General features: G+C 41.4%; 1 protein-coding gene across 2 annotated transcripts in view; it reads left to right on the top strand.

Moving 5' to 3' along the window:
- Positions 1–27,976, top strand: part of ZDHHC17 (zinc finger DHHC-type palmitoyltransferase 17) — a 120,703-nt gene that overhangs the window by 47,826 nt on the left and 44,901 nt on the right. For both annotated transcript variants that reach the window (XM_042860096.2, XM_005310812.5), the window contains exons 6-10: positions 2,080–2,144; positions 2,789–2,951; positions 15,442–15,567; positions 18,420–18,562; positions 27,469–27,569. In XM_042860096.2, coding sequence (XP_042716030.1) covers positions 2,080–2,144; positions 2,789–2,951; positions 15,442–15,567; positions 18,420–18,562; positions 27,469–27,569 — 598 coding nt within the window. The remainder of the gene's footprint in view (positions 1–2,079; positions 2,145–2,788; positions 2,952–15,441; positions 15,568–18,419; positions 18,563–27,468; positions 27,570–27,976) is intronic.

Here is a 27,976-nt window from a genome sequence, read left to right on the forward strand (position 1 = left end):
GACCAACAGTCAAGGCGCCAACATTACAATTTTCCTGTTGGAGAAACAAAATTTTCATATGGAAAACGTCAGTTTTGCAAAAGGGCATTTTTAGCCAGAAATTTTTGACCGTTTCTAGCTGACTGACATATATTAATCCAGTTGATGGCCTTCAGACCCTTTTAGAATGCTTTGTTGCCATGCAAATTGAGATATACCCTCTTTGCAGTTAACCTAGAAAGCATAGTTGATAATAAACGTAACTATAGAATACTAAGTATTAAAATTGCCAGCATTTATGTAGGAGCTTGTCACACTGGACAAGTTGGACACCACCTATCACAGATACAAAAAGGGAAATTAGGTTGTTTGAATAACACGTTTCTTATGGTGCAGTTGTAATGAATTTAAGGCAGCCCACGTTCAAGAATTGAAGGAAAATTAGTTACAATAATGTCAAACAGCCCTAGTGGCTCAAAACCAATAATATAATTTATTAGGTGATGTTACAAAACCAAAAATATTACAGGAATTGGGCTGGGGATCAAGTAACTAGTTGGCCATGATACTTAAACTTTTTGTTGTTGTGTTGTTTTGTTTTGTTTTATAAGTGTCAGCCAGGCTCCAGACATTGCAGAAAGTCAGTCAGTCATTCTTCTAAGCAAATAACTTGTTCAAATTTACATGAGAGAAAGAGAATATAATCAGTGATCTATGATATGTATTCCAGGGGTCTTATGTGTGGGCATATGTACACACACTATCTATTTTGTTTAAAAAAGTAATTGTTTTGTTGTTGGATATAACATCCTTTTCCTACCAATAAAGTTATTAAAAGCAGAATGAGGAGAAAAATAAGGTATTTTAAGTATTCAGAAAATAAAATAAAAGGCTGCTAATACACAAAAATGAAAGCATGTTTTTACTACCCATTTAATGGTTGTCCAAAATAATTAAACGCAAATACTTTACACTTAGCCAGCATTTATCATTCTGAGAACCTAACATTGTCACTAACTACATTCTGTTGCCTCATTCGTTTCATCTAGCTAAAATATGTTATAACATGGTACTGTTTAGAATTGTCATATTTAAAAATTTCCTTGTAAGGATTCTTTCTGCCAGTTAAAACCATTCTCAAGTGCACTTTACTGCAATATCGCTTTTTTATGGACTTGCTCACTAATTTTACAGTTAAATATGTTACTTGTGCCAGTATTCCTCAACACTAGTTAATACAAATATCCTGGAGGAGAGAAGGTTAATTCAATACTGATTTCTGTGGATACAAAACCTGGAGTTGTAAATACAAATGATGTATTAAAATGCAGAAGTGCTTGATTATGCTTCCTGCAAGCGTTCGTCAAATCTTAAATATTAGGGCATTATCTTATTTATGCCAGGCACAGAGATGAAAAAAGGTCTCTTGCTCCCAGGTTTCACATGGCAGAATTTGATTATATTTTGTTTTCTTGTGAAGCATCAGTTTGGCTATGTCTGTACTGCACTGCAATATGGACTATGGGCTGTGAATTGCAGCACCCGCCAAAGAGTTGATCTGTCATTCACCCGTGTGGTCACGGTTGACGTGAACTAAAAGGTACCTGGTTTGTATTAACGAAGGCCTTTCCAGACCAGTGCTATGTTAATGCAAACTAGGTACACCTCTACCTCGATATAATGCTGTCCTCTGGAGCCAAAAAATCTTACTGTGTTATAGGTGAAACCGCATTATATCGAACTTGCTTTGATCCACCAGAACGCACAGCCCCGCCGCCGCGGAGCACTGCTTTACCGCGTTATATCCAAATTCGTGTTATATCGGGTCGCATTATATAGGGGTAGAGGTGTATCTTTTGCTTTGCACCAGCAGAGTTTATGGGGCAGTTACAGCACAGCACTTCGGTGCACTCTGCAGTTCATACCCCTGTAGTCCTAGTTGTGGGGCTGTGTAGACAAGCCCTCAGTGTATACACTGAATATTGGATACCAGACTTAAATGACCAATATCTGATTCAGCAAGGCAAATCCTGTTTTCGTATAGTATACTGAAATTTTAGCATTTTTTACTTATCTCACTAATGCTTTTCTTTTTATCAGGATGTAGATATGATGGATCAAAATGGAATGACACCTTTAATGTGGGCAGCTTACAGGACACATAGGTAATAAACTCATTATACTATAGACCTGTTCAAAGCACTCTGCCTTAGTCAGACAATATAAAACACAAAGACAAACAAGTCACTATCTTTTTAGCTAGTTAAATTATTCCCACAATGCCATCAAACCTACTATAATTTGCCTGATTTATGACAATTAGTGAAGAAGAGAGGACTTTGGTTTGACGTTATTACTGTGTTTTCTTCCTTCTCCCTCCTCTGCTTCTTCTTCTTCTATAGGAGTTGTGTGATGATGAGGAACGAGAAAAGTTTTGTACCCTCACTGCTATGCATCAAATACGTAGACATTTGCATGGTATTACATGTTTATAACGATACTGTCACTTTTCTGTGATACATGGGAAAATAAGAATTTATATGAAAATATGTGCTCTAGTACCATCTAGAAGAAACTTTGTTACACTTATTGATTAATTTATAGCCCTGTACAGATTCTATTGGATTCAAAAATAGTTTTATAATTTATTTCAGTGGGAGCAGAATTGGCCATTAGTACTTAACACTATAAAAAAGGGGTGTTCTGAGTTGGTACACTCAGATACTTAAGTAGATCAAACTCATGGACAGACAAAGTCCATTGTGATTTTTAATTCTTTATAGATCTAACCAAGCTTTTATTTTTCTAGTGTGGATCCAACTCGATTGCTGCTTACCTTTAATGTTTCCATTAATCTTGGGGACAAATATCACAAAAATACAGCACTACATTGGGCTGTGCTAGCAGGAAATACTACAGTCATTAGTCTTCTACTAGAAGCTGGAGCTAATGTTGATGCCCAAAATATCAAGGTAAACATTTTAATCTTTTATTATAAGTGATGTACAGTAATACAGAAATAACTTAAAATCTATGACTCTTGATTATTACTAGAAGTTAGATAATTGCTAGGAGGTGATGTGGGGTCATGATGATACTGAGCAAACTATGCAACTATATTGTTTAAATTTGGGACCCACTTTTCAGCAAGAGTGGCCCATGCCCTCTAATTCTGCAGCTGCAAAAATACATTTGTGAGGATGTGTATCTGCAAAAACACATAAGCAATTGTTTTGTCCACTCAAAAATGTGCACCTTAGTTTTTGTGGGAGCATATGCTTCTGAGTATAAAATTGGAAGACTGTGACTGAAAATTTAATCTTGCTAAAAGTTTTGGGGTGATTTGAAGTGTGGGATGTTTGCTGTTTTCTGGAAAGAGGATAGAAGCTCCAATTTGCCACCATCTCACAAGGCAGTCAGAATGTTCCATAACTACAGAATATTGGTTAAAGGAAAATAATTGTCTCACTTCTCCCATGTGACTAAGTTTTGCTTGATGGTAGGGATGGGGTGGAGTCATCAGGGAACCACTTACAGTTCTGTGGTTTAGCATTAGAACAGCCAAGTAGCTGCTCCAACTTATGCCACTGGCACAAAGTCCCTATGTCTACACTGAAATAAAAGACCCATGGCACAGCCAGGGATGGCCTGGGTCAGCTGCTCAGGCTGCAGGGCTATAAAACTGTGATGTAGATGTTTGGGCTCAGACTGGAGTTTGTGTTCCAAGACCCCCTTGAGGCGGGTGGGTCTCAGAGCTCAGGCTCCAGCCTGAGCCTGAACATCTACACTGCTATTTTCAGTCTCCCAACCTGAGCTGTGCAAGCCAGAGTCAGCTAACCTAGCCTCTGAGACTCTGCACCACCATTTTTTTTTATTGCAGTGTACCCTAAGGGATCAGTAGATGATTGGAATAATGGAGCTGCAACACCTCAGCCATTTACCAGCACACCCTGTTATGCTAGAGTTGTGGCCGTTGGCATAAAAGCAGGCTCTACTGCTTGTGCATGCCAGACGTGTGTTCATCTCCATAAGGGGGATTCTCCAGTGGCCATTTTTAGCTTGAATTCTGGATGGCACAATAAGGATGGACAGACTGGTGAACCCAGCCCGACATTTGCAATTATAACATACTGCATGTGGTATAGGTCAGTTAATTTGTTAAATGGGTTCACTTGAGGTGATCAAGGCATTTGTCTTATGTTGTCAGCCGTAGAGGCAATCAACTTATGAACTTTAAGTAATGTACATATTTTATTTGAATTCACACAGTATTGTTAAGAATATCCATTTTCTTGGCCTGTGTGGGTCAGACCCACAAGCAAGTGCAATATAAGTTTAAAGCAATTGAAGCTGTGTTATTGCATTCTAGACAGTCACAAATCTTGGTGGTCTTGAATGAAAATTCATCACAAAGTCTGTTGCCTTTTTGTGCTTTGAACCAAAGCAGCTAGCCCGGGGGCGGGCAAACTTTTTGGCCTGAGGGCCGCATCAGGTTTCTGAAATTGTATGGAGGGCCAGTAAGGGGAGTCTGTGCCTCCCCAAACAGGCAGGTGTGGCCCGGTCCCCGCCCCCTATCCGCCCCCCACCCTGCTTCTTGCCTCCCGATGGCCCCCCCGGGGATCCCTGCCCCATCCAACTCCCCCCATTCCCTGACCGGCCCCCCCAGGGACCCCTGCCCCTTCCCCCCCCCCTGTCTCCTGCCTTCCCCCAGACCTCCAGCCCCATCCAACCTCCCCCCTCCTTCCTGACTGCCCCCCAGGACCCCTGCTCCCATTCAACCCCCCTGTTCCCCGTCCTCTGACCACCCCGACCCCTATCCATACCTCCACCCCATGAACTCCCCTGCCCCCTATCCAACCGCCCCTGCTCCTTGCCCCCTTACCGCACTGCCTGGAGCACCGGTGGCTGGTGGCACAGCTGCACCAGGACAGGTAGCCGCGACGCGCAGCACAGAGCACTGGGTCAGGCCCCAGCTCTGCAGCTGCGCTGCCCCAGGAGCTTGCTGCTCCGCTGCCCAGAGCATTGCGCCGGCAGCGCAGTGAGCTGAGACTGTGAGGGAGGGAACACAACGGGGGAGGAGCCAGGGGCTAGCCTCCCGGGCCAGGAGCTCAGGGGCCGGACAGGATGATCCAGCAGGCCAGATGAGGCCCGCGGGCCGTAGTTTGCCCATCTCTGAGCTAACCTCACACATTTGCTTGCATGACTATGCTGTAATACTCTACTAGTTACCTGTATAGTTAACCATGGATGTGTTATATTTTCAGCCTCAACTCTTACAAGCCCACACCTGCGGCTACTTTCTGTGTGGCATCTCTTCAACTATTAATTATAAAATGACCATATATGCTGTGTGTGTGTGTGTGTGTATATATATATATATATATATATATATAAAACAATAAATCACTTCACCAAAAATATTGCTTATCATAAAGGGATATCCTTTATTCTGGAACAGTATATTGTATTCTCTTCTCAGTTATTGGGAGGCAGCAGCAGTCAGACAGAAAATAGGCTTTTAACCTGCTGGATCATGGTATGTTCTCCACAGGCATTCTTTCTCTGTCACAGGTGCTTACTCCCTAGTCCATGATTTTCAAAGTCAAATATAGAAAGGAACTACAGATGGATAGAAGAAAATGTGTAACCACTGACCTTAAAAGCTGGATAAACTATTGTGTAATGAAATAGCCAGATCTTATTTATTGGAAAGAATAAGATAATTGTGGGTGATTCATAAAACAAATGGTGATGACTCTTATTGCACACTTGGTTCACTAATGTGAAGTTCTGTGGTCTCTGTAGACAGTGTGGGTAGATTCTGAACAGACAGCTGCTGTCCAAGTCTTGCGGCAAAAGCTCCTGTTCTGTATTACTTAATAAAATAATGGAGTGAGAGAGCCATACTATGGCCATGTACATATCTCATGTACAGAAGTGTGTCCTCTTTCTATCTAGGACAATTCCATAACTTTGCCATAATTAATTTTAATATAAATCAGACAAGGAACTTTTTTTTGTCATAAATAGTCCTTACTAGTACATTATAGAACTAGTCAGGCAATATGAGTTTTGGAAATGATAGCTCCATTTTGTGACTCCTGCAAAGTACAAACAGTCTCAAAGCCTAAATATTCAACTTTAACACTCACTCCAGGTATAAAGCTATGTGTTCTTTGTGGGGGCGGGAGGGAGGGAAAGAGGCATGGGCATGTCGTGATTTAAATGAAAAGTTTAGCAAACTCTCAGAGTGAATGTAAGGGCAGGCCTTTGAACAACTTTTTCTTGCGAGAGCACTATAAAAGGAAATTTGTGAGGAAGGGCCAGCAGTTTATCCCCCTTCAGGCTGGGAAAACAATTTAAGAAAAATGCTTTCAATGGTAAGAAAAACTGAGATCTTCTTGAATGTCTAATCTAGTATGACAGAACTTTCTCAGGGGAAAGTTAAAACTCCAGATAAGCACAATAGATTTAAGGGAGTTTTAAATGTAGTCTGTTCTGTAAAGGTGAATCAGTAAAGGATCACAACTACATGTCTAGTGTAAAAACAGATAGTAGGACATTTTGAACCCAAAGAGTGCTGGTAGCAACTTCTTACCTAGTGTCCCCTTGTAAGAATAATAAAATTTGTATGTTATGCAGTACATGTTGGGAATAATACTCTTAATATGCCTCCATGTGACAAATCATCAGACTCAATAATTTTTAGATTTAGACTTTATGAGAGTCGCTCTAACTTTACTAGGCTGGTCTAATGGACTAACTTAGTCCTTATGCTATCTCTCTGTAAGCTTTGGTAGTTCTTATAAAAGGGGCATGGTTTTCAGGGGTAGAATTATAGGAGATCTCTGCTGAGTAGATATCATAAATATGCATACCAAATCCTTGGCAATTCTGTAACCACTAATAATGGCTCAGGTGCTGTCTTAAGTTAATTTCTTATTGCATTGTGCATGAGAGTTAGAGGGGGAGAGGTGGGGCTCGAAAACTTCACTAGATAGCCACTAGCTGAAAAACTAAACCTACTAGTAAATATCAGAGACAGGAGGGGAAGAATTTATCATCAAGGTCCAGGAGTAACATCCCAGTTAGATTCCCAAACCTGAGCACTTGGAAGTGGGTAATTGCTGAAATTTTGCCATGTTGCTGTCTCTAAAGAGATGGAGACTTTTGTCTTTCATAGCAATCTTTGGTAATAGTAGCAGCGCATCTCAGAAAGAAGGGCATTCAAATCTATTCTTATATCAAGAAGTGATTGATCAAGGGCAGATTCTAGAAGGAGATGGCAGTTAGCCTGGCATATAGGGGTTCACCAGGAGGCATAGCTGAGACAATTATGAAAAATAGTTTCTTATCCCATCAGACACAAGACTTCATAGGAACCTTGGTCAATTCTAGGTCGGCGAGAGCATAACTTCCTGATGACAGATTTCTGTGAGTGCAGTTGCTGTTACTCAGAATAAAAAATGAACCCGACTGCGACAGTATGGGTGTGGCTGTGGTTGCTAGGCCATATGTCGGTGTGCATGTACATAATGCCACTTGCCAGGCTTCACCTGCCGCCACCCCAGCTCTGGCTCAGGTCCTTCTATTCCCTGTTGAGACACCAGCTGAACAAGAATATTTTGGTTCCTTCTCATGTCATCACAGAACTGAGGTGTGGTGGAAGAAAACCAAGAATGTTCATGGTGAGAGAATTCCATTCTCTTCCACCTCCCCAACAAGCACTTTAACATCCATGTATCAGGCATGGTTGGGAAACCCATCTGTACCATCTACAAATTCAGGGGACCTGTTCCTCAGAAGACATAGGTCTCCACATTGTAGGAGAAAGAGCCTAGAGCACTGGGCCTGGTGAAAGATCTGAGGACTGAACCATAGACAGCAAAGTTAGGCCATGAACCAAAGTCAGGCCATGTATTAAAGCAGATCCTTACAAGTTTACTGTCCGATACATGACCTTGGCAAAGGTATTGTTAGTGTTGCTAAAACACAAGTATTCCTAAGGAGCAACAAATACTGGATATGTGTGTAAACACACTCCAAAAGATTAGCCCAGGTACCTTGTGACCTAACACCAGGTAAGAGGGTTTGACAGAAATGATGAATAGGGATGTTTTGCCTGAGACATCTGGAAGCAAGGTACCAGGGGAGGTAATAAGTGGATGTTATGAAACGTGCAAGGCAGTACATAAGTTGTTTGTCTTAGTCTATAAATGTTGGGGTACCTTGCCTTAACCCTTTGTGTGGCCTTGGGGACAGTAGAGATTCCTGCTGCTGACTGAACTGCTCCTTACCACAGGTCACTCACATTTTAGCGTACCTGTAACCACGGAGCCAGGGCGCTGGGACTGAGCCTTAAGGGCAACAAACCTTGCCAAGTGCCTTTGTCACTGAACCGTGCCTGGAGTTATTTCTTAATAACATCAGGGTTTGCTGAATTAGCAAGCTGCATTCTATGCTTGTGTTAATAACATTGGAGTTCCACAAACAGAAACACTGAGCAGCTGTAACAGCTCAAAGCAGCCCCTGGATGGTGTTACCATGGCAATGACATTCCAACCTTCAGCACTTAACAACATACATCATGCTGGAGCTTAGAGCCATCAAGCTAGTCTACATGGTCTCCCTCCATGTTCTTCAAAACTCCACAGTGCAGATTCTGATACATAGCATGTCTGCAATGCACTATGTCAAAAAGCAAGGAGGCACATGCTTGTTTCCTCTCTTTCTAGGGGCCATCAAGTTCTGGACATGGTATCACTGAAATGGGTTACCTCAATGGGTATGTCTACACTGCAAATAGACACCTGTGGCTGGTCCATGGCAGCCAACTTGAGCTTGCAGGGCTTGGGCAGTGGGGCTGTTTCATTGCAGTGTAGGCTTCTTGGTTTCTGCAGCAGCCTAAGCTCTGGGACCCTCCCACCTTGCAGTTGTCCTAGAACCTGGGCTCCAGCCTGAGCCTGGAAGTCTAAATTACAATGAAACAGTTCCGCAGCCTGAGCCCAAATCAGCTGGTACAGGCCAGCCAAGGGTTTTTCATTGCAGTGTAGGCATACCTAATGGCTCTACACCTCCTGGGAATGAGCAGCGACCTGACAGACTTCCAGAACAGATAGTCTATTGCTAATCACGGGTGGTCCCTGTGGAGATCCATCACAAAGCATATATCCCATCATTAGAGGTTCCCATAATAGATCTTTGTGTCACGCAGAATTTCTGCTCCAGAGGGGACATGAGCTCATTTTTATTGCCTGATGCCTTCTTTCTGCAGTGGAATCCAGGTCTCCTCTATGCCTTTCCACCTATTTTTCTGATCCCTAGAGTGTCTTCCAAAAGCAAAAGAGAGAGCCACAATCTTTCTTGTAGTTCTGTACTGGCTGAGGTAGTTTTGGCTGACAGATCTGCTGCAGATGGACATTCAGTCACCGATCCAGCTCCGAGACTGCCTGGATCTGATCTCACAGCACCATGGTCAGTTTCACCATCCAGTCCTGAAGACTCTGCACCTGATGGCCTAGACGCTGATCAGTTATGTACCACGGACACGGACTACTTTGAACATGTCCAGGAAGTTCTGATACAGAGCAGAAAGAAGACATCCACCAGAAAGATTTATCATCAAAATGGAAAACGTTCTCAATTTGGATGGCCCAGCCCTGGTCCCTTTGCAGGCTTTAGATCTTTGACTACTTGCTGCATTTATAATGCCTCTAGCCTTTCGTTCAGCTCTATTGAGGCCCACCTTGCAGCAGTCTCAACTTTCCATTCTCCTGGATGGTTGTGTTCAGTTTTCTCTCACCCAGAGGTATTAAAGTTTCTCAAAGGCCTGTTACATACTTACCCTGCAGTCAGAGAACCCGCTTCTGGCTGGAACGTTAACACTGAGACTTGAGACTCATGGGTCCTTCCTTCAAGCCCGTTTCAGAATGTCCCTTAGTTCATCTCACTCTGAAGATTGTCTTCCTAGTTGCAGTCACTTCATCCAGAAGAGCGAGCGAGCTTCAAGCACTTACGGCTGATTCTCCCAACATGACGTTTCATAGGGACAATGGGAACCTCACCCTGGTTCATCCCTAGTGTAGTCTCAAAATTCCATCTGGATCAGTCAGTCATCCTACCTGTCTTCTTCCCCAAACCTCTCTTTTCACTAAGAGAGAAGAATCATAGAATATCAGGGTTGGAAGGGACCTCAAGAGGTCATCTAGTCCAACCCCCTGCTCAAAGCAGGACCAATTCATAGATTCATAGATTATAGGACTGGAAGGGACCTCGAGAGGTCATCGAGTCCAGTCCCCTGCCCGCATGGCAGGACCAAATACTGTCTAGACCATCCCTGATAGACATTTATCTAACCTACTCTTAAATATCTCCAGAGACGGAGATTCCACAACCTCCCTAGGCAATTTGTTCCAGTGTTTAACCACCCTGACAGTTAGGAACTTTTTCCTAATGTCCAACCTAGACCTCCCTTGCTGCAGTTTAAACCCATTGTTTCTGGTTCTATCCTTAGAGGCTAAGGTGAACAAGTTCTCTCCCTCCTCCTTATGACACCCTTTTAGATACCTGTAAACTGCTATCATGTCCCCTCTCAGTCTTCTCTTTTCCAAACTAAACAAACCCAATTCTTTCAGCCTTCCTTCATAGGTCATGTTCTCAAGACCTTTAATCATTCTTGTTGCTCTTCTTTGGACCCTTTTCAATTTCTCCACATCTTTTTTAAAATGCGGCGCCCAGAACTGGACACAATACTCCAGCTGAGGCCTAACCAGAGCAGAGTAGAGCGGAAGAATGACTTCCCATCTAAATCATCCCAGCCAGGGCTTTGTCAAGCCGGGCCTTAAAAACCTCCAAGGAAGGAGACTCCACCACCTCCCTAGGTAACGCATTCCAGTGTTTCACCACCCTCCTAGTGAAATAGTTTTTCCTAATATCAAACCTGGACCTCCCCCACTGCAACTTGAGACCATTGCTCCTTGTTCTGTCATCTGCCACCACTGAGAACAGCCGAGCTCCATCCTCTTTGGAACCCCCCTTCAGGTAGTTGAAGGCTGCTATCAAATCCCCCCTCATTCTTCTCTTCTGGAGACTAAACAATCCCAGTTCCCTCAGCCTCTCCTCATAAGTCATGTGCTCCAGACCCCTAATCATTTTTGTTGCCCTCCGTTGGACTCTTTCCAATTTTTCCACATCCTTCTTGTAGTGTGGGGCCCAAAACTGGACACAGTATTCCAGATGAGGCCTCACCAATGTCGAATAAAGGGGAACGATCACGTTCCTCGATCTGCTGGCAATGCCCCTACTTATACAGCCCAAAATGCCGTTAGCCTTCTTGGCAACAAGAGCACACTGTTGACTCATATCCAGCTTCTCGTCCACTGTGACCCCTAAGTCCTTTTCTGCAGAACTGCTACCTAGCCATTCGGTCCCTAGTCTGTAGCAGTGCATGGGATTCTTAAACTTCAATGGAAATTTCCAGAACCTTGATTAACTGCATTGACAGAATCCAACAATCCAGGCTGTCTCCCTGTTTATTTTTGGCTGTAGACAATCATTCTAAATGTCAGACCATCTCATCATAGAGAATAGAGATCTAAGTGGATAACACTGTATCTCGCTGTGTTACCATTTAGCTGGGATATCTCTCCGACTGAACATGGAGGATCAAGCCTGCTTCAGGAATGTGCCAGTTTCCAATATCTGCAAAGCAGCAATGTGGACCCATTGACATTTAACAAGCAATATGCATTGGACTTAACGGCCAGAGCAGATGCCAAATATGGCAGAGCAATGGACTGATGCAGCTGATAATTCTCATCCTGCCAACCAAAAAGGGTACTGCTTGCCAGTCTTGTACAGTGGATCTGTGCTGACTCATAGTCCAGGAAGAAAGAATGGTTACTTAACCCCATAGTAATTGTGGTTCTTAGAGATGGCAGTTCGGACTCCACAACCCTCCCTCCTGCCCCACTCTGAGTCCTCAGCAACCACAGGCTTTGAATTGCAAGGGAACTGAGAGAGGTTTGCAGCCGCTTCTCCCTTGATTCCCTTGCCTGGATGCAAAAGGAGGCACAGGCTCATGCATGGTTCCAACAGATACTGCTATTCTATAGAATCCAGTCTTGCACGCAAGGCATGTACATACCTACATGAGGATCCACACTGACTACACCATCTCAAAGAACAACAGTTACTGTAAAGTAAATAACTGTTCTTTCTCTTTTATATTTGTAGGTTCCCCTTATTGAGTTTGAGGAGGCCTGGTCACAAAAATCTGGCTCTCTGTTACAGGAACATTTTCAAAATAGCAACAGAGTTTTCAAAATAAAATTTTGTTTTAGAAATGTAGGTTTAAACTAGGTTGATGCTGTCCATAATAGAAGAAAATTGGTCCACAGTCAGCCTCCTCTTGTTCCCACTTTTTCTGTTGACTAATGCTCTGACTTCAGATTTTCCTGCCTTTTTAATCATAGCTAATTATCTGTAAATCAGATTTTGATTTTTTTCAGACCTTTTGTCAGTTCTCAACTGTTGATGTGGAACAGATTGTGATTTGGACATATCCATAACCCTGCCTAGTAAAGTCCTTTCCTCAGAGAGCTTCTTTAATTGACTGAAAATGTTGTATAACTTAATTATTTCTTGAATCCTCTGGATGGAAAACACATCTTATTTCCCGATTAGTTAGAGAGTGAAATGGTACAAATGAGGTCAAGCTTTTTGAAAAGTTTGCAGTCAGCTCCAGGCATTAAAAATGTTAGTAAATGACATTGCACTACCCTCTAAGCTTTTTTGAGGGAGTTGACCCCGGTCAGAACCAGTCATCCAAGAAAGGCACTGGTTTTATTTTGAACAAAAAGACCACCTCCAAGATTTGGGTTAATGATCAAGAGACAGTAGGGGAAAAAAATCAGTGCTCTATACTGAAATGGAAAAGCTTCTAGAATGAATCTGATCAGCTTGATATTTAGAAACATGAAGACACACATCTTGGAGATCTGATGACACTAGGCAGTATCCTGGATTGATATCATAGCATCAATTTGCCATTTCTAATTTAATTAATATGGGGTTGTCCATTTAGACACACTTTTTGAACAATAAAAATAAGATAAACAACTCTTCCTGGTGGTAAGATCATATTCTTTCCTTTGAGGATTGGATTGGAATGGAGATGGAATGACTTTCATTACTGAGAGAGAGGACTGAATCTTAGGCAGTAACCCCATGTTATAATGATTCTCTCACAGTTATCCAGTATTTTTACCCATAATTTATTGAACGGAATGGGGTAGTCTCATAGATGAGGGAACTATTTTGTCAATTAGAACAAATCAGTGGAATTCTTATTTGAGTACTTGTAATGTCTTCCATTTCCAAAGTAATAATTATGCTATCTAATCATGAATTTCTAAAATAAGGAGAGCATTTGCTGAAAGAGCAATTAACTGAATCTACTAGTGAATCTTGAAGTGGATCCTTGATGTGTTTTCTTGCAATGAGGTTTCAGTCATGTCTTTTAAAGGCTTGACTATGAATGTCCTGTTAATGTGCCCTTAGACAATTATTTTCTTCTGATCATTAAGATCACCCATGATGAAACACATCAAGCTAAATAGTTATTACTTGCTGGCACAGAGATAAGTGTATTGATAGACCAGAATTGAGATCCCTGATGGTTATAAATATTAAAATGTATTTAATAAATCAGTCATGCCTCCATATTAATAAAAGGAATACACTAAAATGGCCAATTGATTAGAAATAGAGAGAAGATTTCTTTAAAGCTCCTGCAATCTTTTTATCTAGGCAGTCACTAGGTGTCACATGGCCCTCTAGTAGAAGGGATGCTCAGCTGGACCCTGAGGCAACTGCAGGATTTACTTAGAACAACTCCCAGAGGGGATTACTTGTCCACAGGTAATTTTTATAGTTTTGATACGTAAAATGACACCAAAAAATTAGTGTCTCGGGGTTTTCCAGAGATTAGTGATCCAAGAAACCAGTAGATCTGTGACTAGACAGGGTATTCACCATGGTTGATCCCCAAACTTTTCTATTTCCTCAGAGGGTTGAGCTAGTTTAACCTATATTTTAATGCTCTGATTGAATAACAATGAGGATAAGGATAACTTTTGGTGTAAGTTTTCTGATGGGCTAGGCTGGCTCAACAGCTCATACATAGGAAGTGGAAGGAAACTCCCCAGAGGAGCCACAAAAATCCACTTCAGGGTTTCCATTATGTACTACTTAATCCCTTAACGGAGACTCAGGATGAGACTTTCAAAGGCTCAAATGAAAGTTAGGTGCCCAACTCCAATTGATTTTCAATGGTAGTTAGGTGACTGTCCTATGTGCCTTTGAAAAGCTCCTCCTCAGTTGCTAGTACACTGTGCCCTTTCTGGGTAACTTCAGTTTCTGGTACCTGTCTCGTTTTTTTTTAGGCATGGCCGAGTGATGGAGGATTCAGCTATTTTTCAAGCCTCCATGAATGCTTTGTTTAGGAGAGGAGTTAACTCCAGTAGAAGAGAGGAGGAGTCAAATGCGAAACTGGAGCTGGAGGTACCTGCAATTGGTTGTCTCTTGCCTCCGCTATAACATCAGACCCTAGTCACGAATTTTCACTTAGCTCTTTTTCTTGGAATAAAAACAGATGTCAATTTCTGTGGATGGAAATCCATTTAGTTCTCTCTCTCTCTCTAACTCCGCTCCTGAGTGTGCAGTGAGAGAGAAACTAGAACAATGTCTTTGCTGCCTTGGGACCCTTCAAGATAAGTGAAGAACCTGGCACAAGCCAAGCATAAGGACCTCATAATGGTAGGATAAACTGGATGCCAGCAATCAATATACTTTGTCGTTTTCCATTTTCTTCCTAGGACCACAAAGGCTGGGGCTGATCTAGTAACATTAAATCGTGAGAAACTTTTCTCACAGAAAACAAATTGTAGTACTAGAGACTTCTGGTGATAATGTCTTCCTCGAGGTAGAGGAGTAACTGAGGAGTAAGCATATGCAGTGGAGAGTTTCCATGATCCAGTGGGCAACAAATGCATATTTTTTTGGTTTAGTTTCTGCTGCCTGTCAATAGTTGAGGGGGAAAGAAAGATAAGGGGACTGAGTATTCAGGACATAAAAACACAGATTTGTTATGCCAGAGGAACCCTAAAGTCAACAGTTATTGCCGCATTTGAAGCATAGACATTATGTCATGAGCATGGATTTAGCATTGTGTTCATCACTCATGTAGTTATAAGGGAAGTGAAAAGAAAAAGACTGGAGGGAATGAACAGCCTATTTGGTGTCAAAATAAGCATCGGAGTGAAATAATACCAGAATATTATTTAATGTCTTTTCAATATGATGATAATTTTGTGTGTGTGATTTTCTATTTTAAAAGTAAAATTGTTCTGAGTACTTTTTATTTTTAAATTAAAATTCTCCCATTTTTCAAACTCCTGGCAGGGAGAATCACCACTTGATTTGGCAAAACAGAGAAAAAATGTTTGGATGATCAACCACTTACAGGAGGCAAGACAGGCAAAGGGATATGACAATCCATCATTTCTCAGAAAGCTAAAGGCTGATAAGGTGAGAAGAAACCGCACATTTTTCATGTAAAACCATATTTTTGGCATATTCCTCCCTTTTCAAAAAAGGTGCTTCAACACTACAGTGGCCGACATAGCAGGAGAGCTCGTGTAGATAGATATTAACAAGAACTTTTTCACGTTTCAGTTCTGGGATTATCTCGTATAGTCTTCTTCTATTTATCTTCTATATCACTGCCTTAGCAACTTTGTAGTTTTTTCCAGTGGTCAACGACAATGCTATTGCATTGACTGAGCAGCAGGGAGAGTGCCTTAGGAGCAGTGCAGTACTCTTCCTGCGGAGAACCAAGATACTTTGACAAATCTGATATTCAATCACCCTCAGATAATTGAAGTTTCAGGCTATTTCCTAAACTTTGCTCTCCTGTATAACTGTTGGTGAGTGTTATATGACAGAGTGAAGCAACATGGAGGCTGACTACATACGGTGGCATATGAAGCTCCCTAGTTTTCAAAGGCTTTTTATTTGATCTTAAGGTAGAATCCTAATTGGAATATTTAACCTTGGCAGTGGTATTAGTTTGATGGATAAACAATTCATCTGTCAGCTTTAAAAATAAGCAGCTCAATTTAACAAAAACATACATTTTCTACAAAAATGAACTGCTTTTAAAAATGGTTTATAGTGTGCTGGCCTGGTGGGCTAATGACATTTTAATCTTTTGTTACCCAGGGAATGACAATTTAGAACCTAGACTCATTTTTTAAGTCTGTGCACAGGAAGAATATTGGAGCATTACACATGACCTGAGCTGAGTGGTGTTTACTGACTTAAAATCTTTCAGAGGAAGAATGGATGGAATACATTATAGGACGGGGTGGGCAAACTACGGCCCACGGGCCGGATCCGGCCCCTCGGGGCTTTGGATCCAGCCCAGGGATTGCCCCCCCCCCCCCCGTGGCGCCACGGACCCCGCGCTGCTCTCAGCAGCAGGTGGCCCAACTTCCCTGTGTCCCCCGGGCCCTTGCCTCCAGGCACCGCCCCCCGCAGCTCCCATTGGCTGGGAATGGGGAACCATGGCCAATGGGAACTTCGGGGGAGGTACCTGGAGGCACGGCAAGGGCAGCGCACACTGAGCCCTCCGGCCCCTCTCCCCCAGGGGCCGCAGCACTTCCTGAAGCGGCGTGGGGCCGGGGACAGGGCAGGCATGCAGGGAGCCTGCCCTGGCCCCGTTGCGTGTGGCTGCCACCCTGGAGCCCGAACCCCTCCTGCACTCCGCCCCCCGACTCCCTGCCCTAAGCCCCCTGCCTGCACCACGTGTGCACCCCAACTCCCTGCCCTGAGCCCCCTCGTACACTCCGCACCCCAACCTCCTGCCCTGAGCCCCCTCGTACACGCCGCACCCCTCCCGCACCCCAACCCCCTGCCCTGAGCCTCCTGCTGCACCCTGCACCCCTGTGCACCCCAACCCTCTGCCCTGAGCCCCCTCCCGCAGTCCGCACCCCTGCCCTGAGCCCTCTCCTGCACTCCGCACCCCTCCTCTGTCTCAATCCCTTGCCCTGAGCCCCTTCCTGCACACCACACCCCGCACTCTCTCCCGCACCCCAACCCCCTGCCCCAGCCCTGCATACAATTTCCCCACCCAGATGTGGCCCTCGGCCCAAAAAGTTTGCCCACCCCTGCCCTAGGGTTATGATAGTGAGCTGGATTTTGTTCCCACTCGAGCATGATCAGCAAATTGTTCACTAAATTCCAACTGGAGAATATTTACCTCAAAGATGTATAGCGCAGGGGTAGGCAACCTATGGTAATCGGTGGCAGTCACACTGCCCGGGGTCCCCGGGCCGGGGGGGCTCTGCATTTTAATTTAATTTTAAATGAAGCTTCTTAAACATTTTAAAAACCTTATTTACTTTACATACAACAATAATTTAGTTATATATTATAGACTTATAGAAAGAGACCTTCCAAAAACATTAAAATGTATTACTGGCATGCAAAACCTTATATTAGAGTGAACAAATATAAAAACTCGGCACACCACTTCTAGAATGTTGCCAACCCCTGGTATAGAGCTATACATCTCAGTAGCTCCGGTGCTACACATAAAATATATTTTAGTTGGGTAAAGGTTACTGGAGATAATGTGCTAGTGGGAAAGACCATAACTTGACTTTATATCCCAGAGTGAGTTTGCAACTATGGTAAGTATAAAATCTTTTTAGTTCTAAACTTAGCATTTTTGATATGAGGGTCATTGAGAGACAAATGTGGAACCTCATGGTACTCTTTTTAGCCATTTTCCACTCCACTTTACTATAGTTGCTTTTACCCCTTACTTATCAATCTACTCTTAACTAGATTTCAGTATGCAATGCTGCAAATGATTTTACAATCTTCCATGTTTTAAATAAATTACTTTCTTAATTGATCTATAACTTCCAACCTAATTGCATTATAGCTTTTATATTTGTTTTTCTTAGTGTGTAAAACATACTTGAGTTGTTCAAATTGGCAACTATCTACAGAGGTCAACCGTGTTACTTGATTTATTCAAAAATTATGAATTATGAATTCTGTCTTTAACTAGTCTAATTGAATATAACAGCATTTTACACATGAAAATTGTTTGACTAATCACTGATGCTAGAAGATAAATCAAGGCATCTTTTAGTAGGAAATCTCTAGTTTCCATTTAGGAAAGAAATGGCTTCCATAGTATGAGCATGCTAAAAAGAAGAAAAATACATTTAGAAAAGTAGCTTTTTTTCTCCCATACCATATTAAGGCTCTTAGACTTAAATGAGTTGTTATGACTGTTTTAGTTAGATTGTGTAACCATTTCCTACAAGAACTGTAAATTGCTTACTGAAATATTTGTTTCTGTGCAGGAATTTCGTCAGAAGGTGATGCTAGGAACTCCATTCCTAGTTATTTGGCTGGTTGGGTTTATAGCAGACCTAGATGTTGATTCGTGGCTCATTAAAGGGCTAATGTATGGTGGGGTATGGGCTATGGTACAGTTTCTTTCAAAGTAAGTATTTTATAAGGCAGCATTTTCAATCTAGTACACCAACAAATGTTTTAATATATGTCTTGTTCATTTACTTAATAAAAGTTGTACTAGATTTCTTTGACAGATCTATATACATCTTTTGGATATATAGCATTCTTTGCAAGAACTTCTGTTTTATCACTGTTACATTTCAGAAAAAGGTCTGTGTGATTTGGCTTTCTAATGATCTATCATCTTAGAAATATAGCCTTTGAATTAATTTTAGATGAAAGGCGCTGAGCTAATAAGGCTAGGAGCAGAGAAACATTCAGTCTCCAGAGGGAGGGTACTGAATGTCTTTTAAACCATTGGTGTAAACTGTGAATGGAACAGTCAAGAGGAACGTTATTAGAGAGGGCTAGGAGGAGCAAGGTAGAATTGTAAATAAAAATTAATTACTGTTCAGAATTAAAATTCTGAGACATTTAGAAAGTCATTCATAAACTGATACAAAGTGGGATACAACATCAGGAATTATTGCTGTGGCCAGAAGAGGTTATTTTTATTAGTTATTTTAAATCAGTTGTTTTAAATCTGTCATCCGGTCATTAAAAGAATTATGTACTATGTTTTGAATAATTACTGTAAGTATCAGTATCCTCCATAGCTCTCCAGAGGACTTGCAAAGTATATGGATTGTTTGACTCTTAATCTATTTCTCAGTACTATACCTTATATTCTTTGAGTAGCCTCTGCATATTCCCACATGTGAGCTTGGTGCTCCCTGGCACTGGGTGACCCAGTGTCCTCTGTGGCCACTTTCTTCTTCCTCTTTCTCCCCATGTGGAGGATTTCAAAGGTATAAAACTGTCCCTCAGTTCCTTCTTAACTGCCAAAGAGGTCGTGAGTTTGGGTCACATGCAGCATCCTCGCTTCTTTTCTCAGAGCTTTTCTTCTCTTTCAGGACTGTTTTTATTTTAGTTAAATTGTCACTATGGGTTTTTTTTATTTAAAAGAACAAAGAAGAAATGGTATCCATCTTGCACAGGTGTAATCTAGAACTATGTGGACCACGAGGGCTGCTTCACACATTCCTACTGCTAAAGGAGATTCCTCAGGCCTGGTCAGCTAAGTCTGGCAATGTGCTAGCCTAAGTGTCTCTGTGTCTGGCTTACATATTTTCCAAGTCCTCAGTCTTAATTGGCTGACAGAGTCATTTCCAAGATTCTTAAACCATCAACCTGGCACCAGGATCCCCGGATTCCTCCAGATTGATCTAATTCAGTGCCATGGTCTCAGTCTCTTAGTATGGCTCTGGCTGGATTGGCATAATTCGGTACCAAGGTTCTGGTCCCACAGATCTGGACTGGTCTACCTAATTTGATGCTGAAGTCTTGGCGCTGGCACCAAAATTTTGGCATCATAGACTAGAGAACTAGGAGTGGTTCAGTGCATATTCAGATCTCTGGATCCATCCATATTGACCGAGTCCAGTGACTAGAATCCAGTATCCTGGACTCTGCTGAACTTCTCATTGAAGTGATCCAGTACCAGTATAAATGACATTAGGTCCTCAGCAGGGCTGGCCCTAGATATTTTTCCTCTCAGGACTGTAAATGTTTTTGGTGCCCCCTGAGCAGCTGGGGGGGCGGGGGGAACAGGCGTAGTGATGAGGCGCCCCCAAAAGTTGGCACCCAGGGCAACCATCCTGCTTGCCCTCCCCTAAGATCTACCTGGCCTTTGGATCCATTTAGATTGATTGAGTTTGGTGTTGAGGTTTCAACAGATTGACTCTGATAAGCCACTGCCTGAAGTGATTTTGTATATAGTGTAAGTGGCAATGAGCCCCTGATTCCACTAGTATCTAGACTTTGATCCACGGACGTGTTCCGTAACAATGTAACTGGGTGATACTGCCATCCAGGCTATGTCTGTGCCTCCATAAGACTGATAGCAAAGGTACTGCTGCTTCTTCTACTTACACCTGACCCATTTATGTCTCGGTTCATAGAAAATGCAAAAGGTGAAAGTAGCACAAGCTTATTAGGGAGATTCTCTTCTCACCTCCTTTACCTTTAGTGTGTTATTTCCACATAGTGGACTGGCATGTTCTTCTTGTTTTTCAGTCTTTTCAAGGTTTGTGGACTCTCTAGGAGTTGTCTACACATCATGGTTCTGGAGTTGAAAGCTGGTTGCCTAACCTGCAAGACTCTCCCTTTGTTCAAGACCAAAACTTATTTGCCAGAGAAAAACTATGTCCAGGTAGATTATTTGAACAGAATTTTTGTACAGCAGCACAAATGTCTTGGGTGTAAGTCTGGCAATATTTGTTATACAAAGGGAGTAAGTCCCAACTAGGTCTCATTATTACCAAGGACAACACCCATTATTTCCAGTTCTGCTTCAGGGTCAGTAAAGACCCAGTGACATTGGTAGACTCCCCTATCTTGGACTAGAGGTGCCAATCCCACAAGTGTGAATACACAGAGGCAACACTCTCAAAGAACAGCAGTTACTGGTAAGTAACCTCTCTTTTTAAAAACAAATTTAAATAACAGTAAGGATATGATCCGTTGTTGTTTGCAGTGTTATTGTAGCCATATTGGTCCCAGGATATTAGAGAAACAAGGGTGAATGAGGTAAAATATTTTATTGGGCCAACTTCTGTTGGTAAAGAGAAAGTTTGTCTCTTAATAAAAGATATTGCCTCACTCACCTTGTCTTTCTAGTGAGAATCTGAGACAAACTGAGAAGAAAAGCAAGTTAATGCATGGATAACAGTTGACTGGAAGAGAAACATAATTGTGTAAGTCAAGGATGTAGTACAAGTTTCTTTCTCCCATTCTGGGTAAAGGAGAGGTAATAAAGAATATTCTCTTAGCCATTGGAGGGTGGGTATTAGCAGCTGACAGAAATGTTTTGGTGATAAAGTGGTGATGGTCGGACAGCAAGATAGTGGAACAGAACCTGGGATTGTTCTTACTGGGTGTCTTGGTAAACAGGTGAGTGAGCTTGTGGGAGTAGGCTGGTGGATATGTGAATGAGTTAGGTTGAAAGGTTGTGAGAATTGGTGATTGGGTTAAAGTTCAAACCAGGTGTATACCAAGTTATTATTGTTACATGTTTCTTTGTCTTTTTATATAATTATCAGTGGTTCTTATATACTGTAAGAAGAGAAGTTAATGTGTTCTGTAATATTAATGCTGCCATACTATATGTTTCACAGGCACTTAAAATGATGGGAAATTACAACTAGAATTAATTAATCCAAATAATTATAAGGGGTTTTCTCTTTAGACTTAAATTATTTTGTTAGTTTTCAGGTTTAATACAGGTTTGATACACCAATTTTGTCTCAACACCATAGAGCAAACAACAGGTTACCAAATTAGAACAGAAAACTATCAGTGTAAATTTTGGGTACAAAATACCTTTACATTTGAAGTCCTTACTTTCTATTGATTCATTATAATTGTAATGTTATTAAATTAACCTGTTTGTATTTAGCTTCCTTGTTTATTTTTTAAGGAAAGAATATTTTATTGGATGGCTACAATATAATATTATTGCTACAATATTTATCTGGTGGTGTCTAGATAAGCTTACATAGCATTCAAAATTCTTAACTTACAGATTGATCTGGGAGTTCGTTTTTAAGTAAGTATTCAGGAAAGTTTAGCAAACACATGTGTAGCTGGTTTTCCTAAGAAAGATGTTTGGAAGACCTTTCAGTCTATCCTGTAGGTAGTTTGTAGGACACATACTGTGCTAGATATATTTAGCATTCATGTAATAATTACTTATGAGAAAGTAGATTTTACTTTTCACAGTTTCCACATCAGTAAGCTTCTCATTCTCTCCAAAGTTGCCTTTGAGACTTATAGGGTTCCTCAGTCCTAGTGTCTGTTTTATTTCTGTTTCAGAACTCTGATTGAAGCATGCTAATTTCAAGAGGGAAACCTAGCAGTTTACAAACTGATTATAAAGCACCCCAGAAGTAAATTTTGGGGGGGGGGAGGGAGGAAGGAGGGAAACTAATCTTCCTTTTCCCTTTTAATCATAAAGCAAGATTTTTCTAAAGATGAGTATCCCCACCAGGGAATCCCCTTGGTGTAAATGTGTGATGTGGATGATGGCTAAGTTCCCTCTAAGCTGCATGGCCATTCAGCAGTCTATCAAGTGCCATGCACTTCAGGTGCCTTTCCCCTCACTGCCGTGCTGCTCCTGCCCTCTTCATTGGAACCCCTGGCCAGCTGCTCCCGGGAACCTCCTGCTTGCTGTCCAGAGTCGGGGAGTAGGAGGGGCGTGCTGAGGTCAGGGTGTCCCCCCGCCCCGTACCCCATCTCCACAGAGCTGGGGAACAGGACACGACAGGGCTCAGGAGTGGGACAGAGGGAGCTTGCTGGTGGCTGCTGCTTTGTCTGAACAAGCAGGCTTCAGCCTGGTAAGTGCCAATCTACTTTAAGGGGCAACGCATGTCTGTCGGTCTCTCACACACAGTATGTCTGTCACACATACACACAGTATGTCTCTCTCTCCCCCTCCCTCACACACACACAGTATGTCTCTGACTCTCTCTCACCTCCCAACACATACTTGTATTGTTATTGTTGTTAATTCTTGATACTTCTTTCAAAGTGTGTTCTTTTAATTAATTGACTGATCTGTGCATTTCATAATTTTTATTTCTCTTACACTTAAATTTAATTGTTTGAGTAGTGAGTTCTAAAATGCCTAACCTCTCCTGGCTGGAGTAATTATCCCTATGGTAACTTGTTAAAAATATATATTATATCTAGGTTTTTTGTTTCTGCTGGTGGCACACATCCGCACATTACCTCAATATGGTGCACATAACAAAATTCATTCTGCACGTGGATGGAAAAAATTAGAGGGAACATTGGAGGAAGGTGACTATTTTATGTGGGTCTGATGGAAGGCAGGATGTGGGAAGGTTGTTTAAGTTGTTCAGGATTGTGGAGAGGAACCTTGAGGTGTGTCCTAGAATGGCCCACTTCCCAGTGACTGACCGATTCTCTGACAGGGAGGCTAAAAAAATTTCATAAGAACATAAAAATGGTCATACTGAGTCAGACCAAAGGTCCATCTAGCCCAGTATCCTGTCATCCAATACTGGCCAATGCCAGGTGCCACAGAGGGACTGAACAGAACGGGTAATTATCAAGTGATCCATGTCACTTATTCCCATCTTCTGGTAAAAGAGGCTAGGGATACCATCCCTGCCCATGCTGGCTAATAGCCATTGATGGACCTATCCTCAATGAATTTATCTAGTTCTTTTTTGAACCCTGTTTATAGTCTTGGCCTTCACAATGTCCTCTGGCAAAGAGTTCCAAAGGTTGACTGTGCGTTGTGTGAAGAAATACTTCCTTTTATTTGTTTTAAACCTACTGCTTATTAATTTCATTTGGTGACCCCTAGTTCTTGTGTTATGAGGGGGAATAAATAACACTTCCTTATTTACTTTCTCCACACCAGCCATGATTTTATAGACCTCTATCATATCCCCCTTTAGTCATCTCTTTTCCAAACTGAAAAGTCTCAGCTCTATTACTCTCTCCTCATATGGAAGCTGTTTCATGCCCCTAATCATTTTTGTTGCCCTTTTCTGAACCTTTTCCAATTCCAATATATCTTTTTTGAGATGGAGCAACCACATCTGCACGCAGTATTCAAAATGTGGGCATTCCATGGATTTATATAGAGGCAATATGATATTTTCTGTCTTACTATCTATCCCTTTCTTAATGATTTCCAACGTTCTGTTATCTTTTTTGACTGCCACTGCACATTCAGAGGATGTTTTCAGAGAACCATCCACAATGACTCCAAGATCTCTTTCTTGAGTGGTAACAGCTATTTTAGACTCCATCATTTTATATTGTGATAAAGTTCCTCCTCTACCTTGGTGCGTCCTGCGCTTATTGGCGGATTTTGCTTGCCTCAGAGATTCACAGTAACCCTCAGTTTGGCCACTTTCATGGCTCAAATCTGCTGTTCACTTAGATAACCTCATCGCTGGCCAGTATGGTGAAAAAGAGTAAGAACAATCCCAGCAGTTTCTGCTGATCCACCATGTGGATCGAGGAACAGCCCAGAGACCTTCTCCTCTGGTGGAACCTCCTGTGTTGGATCAGGAGTTGGGAGGTTTGGGGGAAACCCAGGCTCGCCCTCTACCCCGGGTTCCAGCCCAGGGCCCTGTGGACTGCAGCTGTCTAGATGCCTTCTGGAACAGCTGCGCGACAGCTACAATTCTCTGGGCTACTTCCCCATGACCTCCTCCCAACACCTTCTTTGTCCTCACCACAGGACCTTCCTCCTGATGTCTGTTAACACTTGTACTCCTCAGTCCTCCAGCAGTATGTCCTCTCACTCCCAGCTCCTTACACACACCTCACTAACTGGAGTGAGAGCCTTTTTAAACCAGGTGTCCTGATTAGCCTTAATTAATTCTAGCAGCTTCCCAATTGGCTACAGGTGTCCATTAGCCTGCCTGCCTTAATTAGTTCTAGAAAATTCCTGAGTGTTCTGGAATAGTCTCTGGTATCTTACCCAGGGAAAAGGGACCTGCTTAGTCTGGAACTAATATAACTACCTTCAACCACTCTCTTGTAGCCATCTGGCCTGACCCTGTCACAATATGTATAGTTGAGATTGTTTTCCAATGGTAAATGTTTTCATAGATATTCTTAGCTGGAATTCAGGACAGCTCTTGAGAATTAGCTGGCTTATATGCAGTGTTTAAATTTCTTTTTGGCTTAATTGGAGAACTAGCTTCCTGTCATAGAAATAAGTGAATTAAATGAAATGGAAAACTGACTTAACTGTTTTCCTTCTGATAATATTTCCGTTAAGAATCTCTGCCTGAAGCTGTAATGAGAGAAAAGCAAGAGATAGAAGAAAACAGACATTTTTGTTATAACTATAGACTGAGGAAAACAAGGCATATATGTTTCCTTTTTTAGATTTAAAAATATATATTTTGTGTTATATGGGTTTCTTGAATACCTCTGACATTGGAATCTCTTGTGTAAATGTAATTCACAACTGCTATCCATGCTCTTGGCTAGGACTTCACTTCAAACTCTATTAAAATAACAGTAATGTGAATATTGCTGAGTGAGCTCTTTAGCAGTGATTTCTAACTGCTGTCAGCATGTGGCTTTAGAGTAAACATTTGTTAAGACTTCTCCATTTCATCAACAGTTCTAAAATGGTGTGTTAGTGGCATATGAAGTATTGTATTATAATCTAAGCATGTTATCCTACTAAAAATATTTTGAGTCACTGATTAAGGCAACATGACATTTGTGTGAGCAACTTCAAAATAATCAAGTCAAAGGTTTTTGTTGATTATACAGAAGACTGAATGCCTCTTTATTTTTTTTAATTGACGTTTCTGTGGTAAAAAGTGAAGAGCCTAATCACTGATTACACATGTAATTTATAAAATTCAGGTGGCTAACTGATAAGTCTCAAAATATAATTGTAAATGGGGAATCATCATTGAGCGGGTATGTTTTCTAGTGGGGTCCCACGGGGATCAGTTTTTGGCCATATGTTATTTAACATTTTTATCAGTGACCTAGAAGAAAACATAAAATCATCACTGTTAAAGTTTGCAGATGACACAAAAATTGTGGGAGTGGTAAATAATGAGAACAGGTCATTGGCAAGATGGGCATAAGCAAACAACGTATTTTAATATGTCTAAATGTAAATATCTCTCTCTAGAAACAAAGAATACAGGCCATACTTACATGATAAGGGACTCTCTCCTTGAGAGCATTGACTCTGAAAAAGATTAGGGGGTTGTGGGGGATAATCAGTTGAACATGAGCTCACAGTGTGATTCTCTGGCCAAAAGGGCTAATCCAATCCTTGGATGCATAAACGGGAATCCCAAGTAGGAGCTGTATTTGTCATTGGTGGGACCCCTGCTGGATTGTGTCCAGTTTTGGTACCCACAATTCAAGGAGGATGTTGATAAATTGGAGAGGGTTGAGAGAGGAGCCACGAGAATGATTAAAGGATTAGAAAACATGCCTTATAGTAATAGACTCCAAGAGCTGAATCTATTTAGCTTAACAGTGAGAAGATTAAGAGGTGACTTGGTCATAGTCTATCAATACCTACATGGGGAAAAATATTTGATAATGAGCTCTTGCATCTAGCAGAGAAAGATATAGCACAATCCAATAGCTGGAACTTCAGACTGGAAATAAGGCATAATTTTTTAACAGTGAGGATAATTAACCATTGGAACAGTTTAAGGGTTGTCGTGGATTCTCCATCATTGGCAATTTTAAAATCAAGATTGGAAGTTTTTCTAAAAGACATACCTCAAAATTATTTTGGAGAAGTTCTATGACCTCTGTTATGTAGAAGGTCAGACTAAATTATCACAGTGGTCTCTTTTGGTCTTGGAATCTATGAACAGGAAATGATATGATGTCTGTAAACATAGAGGAAAATGGGGACCAGTCATTTGAGTCAAGACTTATTCTGCAGATTGAGTCCAACTGTTAACATCTTATTTTAGACTAGGTTTAAAATTGGTTTTGTAAGAATTTATGTATTGACCTAGGGATAGAATAAAACATTAACGTTATGTTTGATTAAAGATTAATATCAGCCCTGCTTCCCTTGTGTCTTATATTACACCATTGTTGCCACTTTGACCATCTGAGGAGTGACCTTAACTGCCTCTCATCCATCCTTCTGCATCAGGGCAACTTGAAAAATGGGACTTCTCCAGGCTCTGAAGACCTCCAGAAGCAAAATCTTTTACTAACAGTATATGGAGATATAATTGTTATTTAATGTGTTACATAAAAGGAGGTTTTTCATGTGTGCTGATACTGAATTTAAATGACTTATGAAAGAACATACTGTGTGATGACATCACTTCTGTTGTTTTACAGATCATTCTTTGATCACTCTATGCATAGTGCACTGCCTCTTGGAATATACCTGGCAACTAAATTCTGGATGTATGTGACATGGTTTTTCTGGTTTTGGAATGATATCCTTTTTCTTGTTTTCAGTAATATAACTTTTTCATTTTAGTGATTTGTATGTGTTTAACATCAGTGCTGAATTCTAAGTATGACCTCAAAAGTAAAGAATGAATTGTAATTTAAAAATAGCAACAACCATTTACAATTCTTAATGCTTAATTGGTTTTGTTAAAATAGAACTTTACTATGCCATAGTAATCGAAAATCTTAATGGTTATTTTTGTACTGCTTTAAAATTACATTGTTGCTTTGTGCCAGTAACAATGTTTTCCTCAAACCTTTTCCTTGAAAATGTCTATCCAAACTTTTTCTGTTCTTTTTCCCCCCTCATTTCTTTAGCAGAGAAATGCAAGTGGTTGTATAGACATGTCAAGGCCATATGTTTCCAAAAAGATTATAATTACGTGAACTC

The sequence above is a fragment of the Chrysemys picta genome, chromosome 1 (assembly GCF_011386835.1).
Source record: "Chrysemys picta bellii isolate R12L10 chromosome 1, ASM1138683v2, whole genome shotgun sequence".
NCBI classification, from domain to species: domain Eukaryota; kingdom Metazoa; phylum Chordata; order Testudines; family Emydidae; genus Chrysemys; species Chrysemys picta.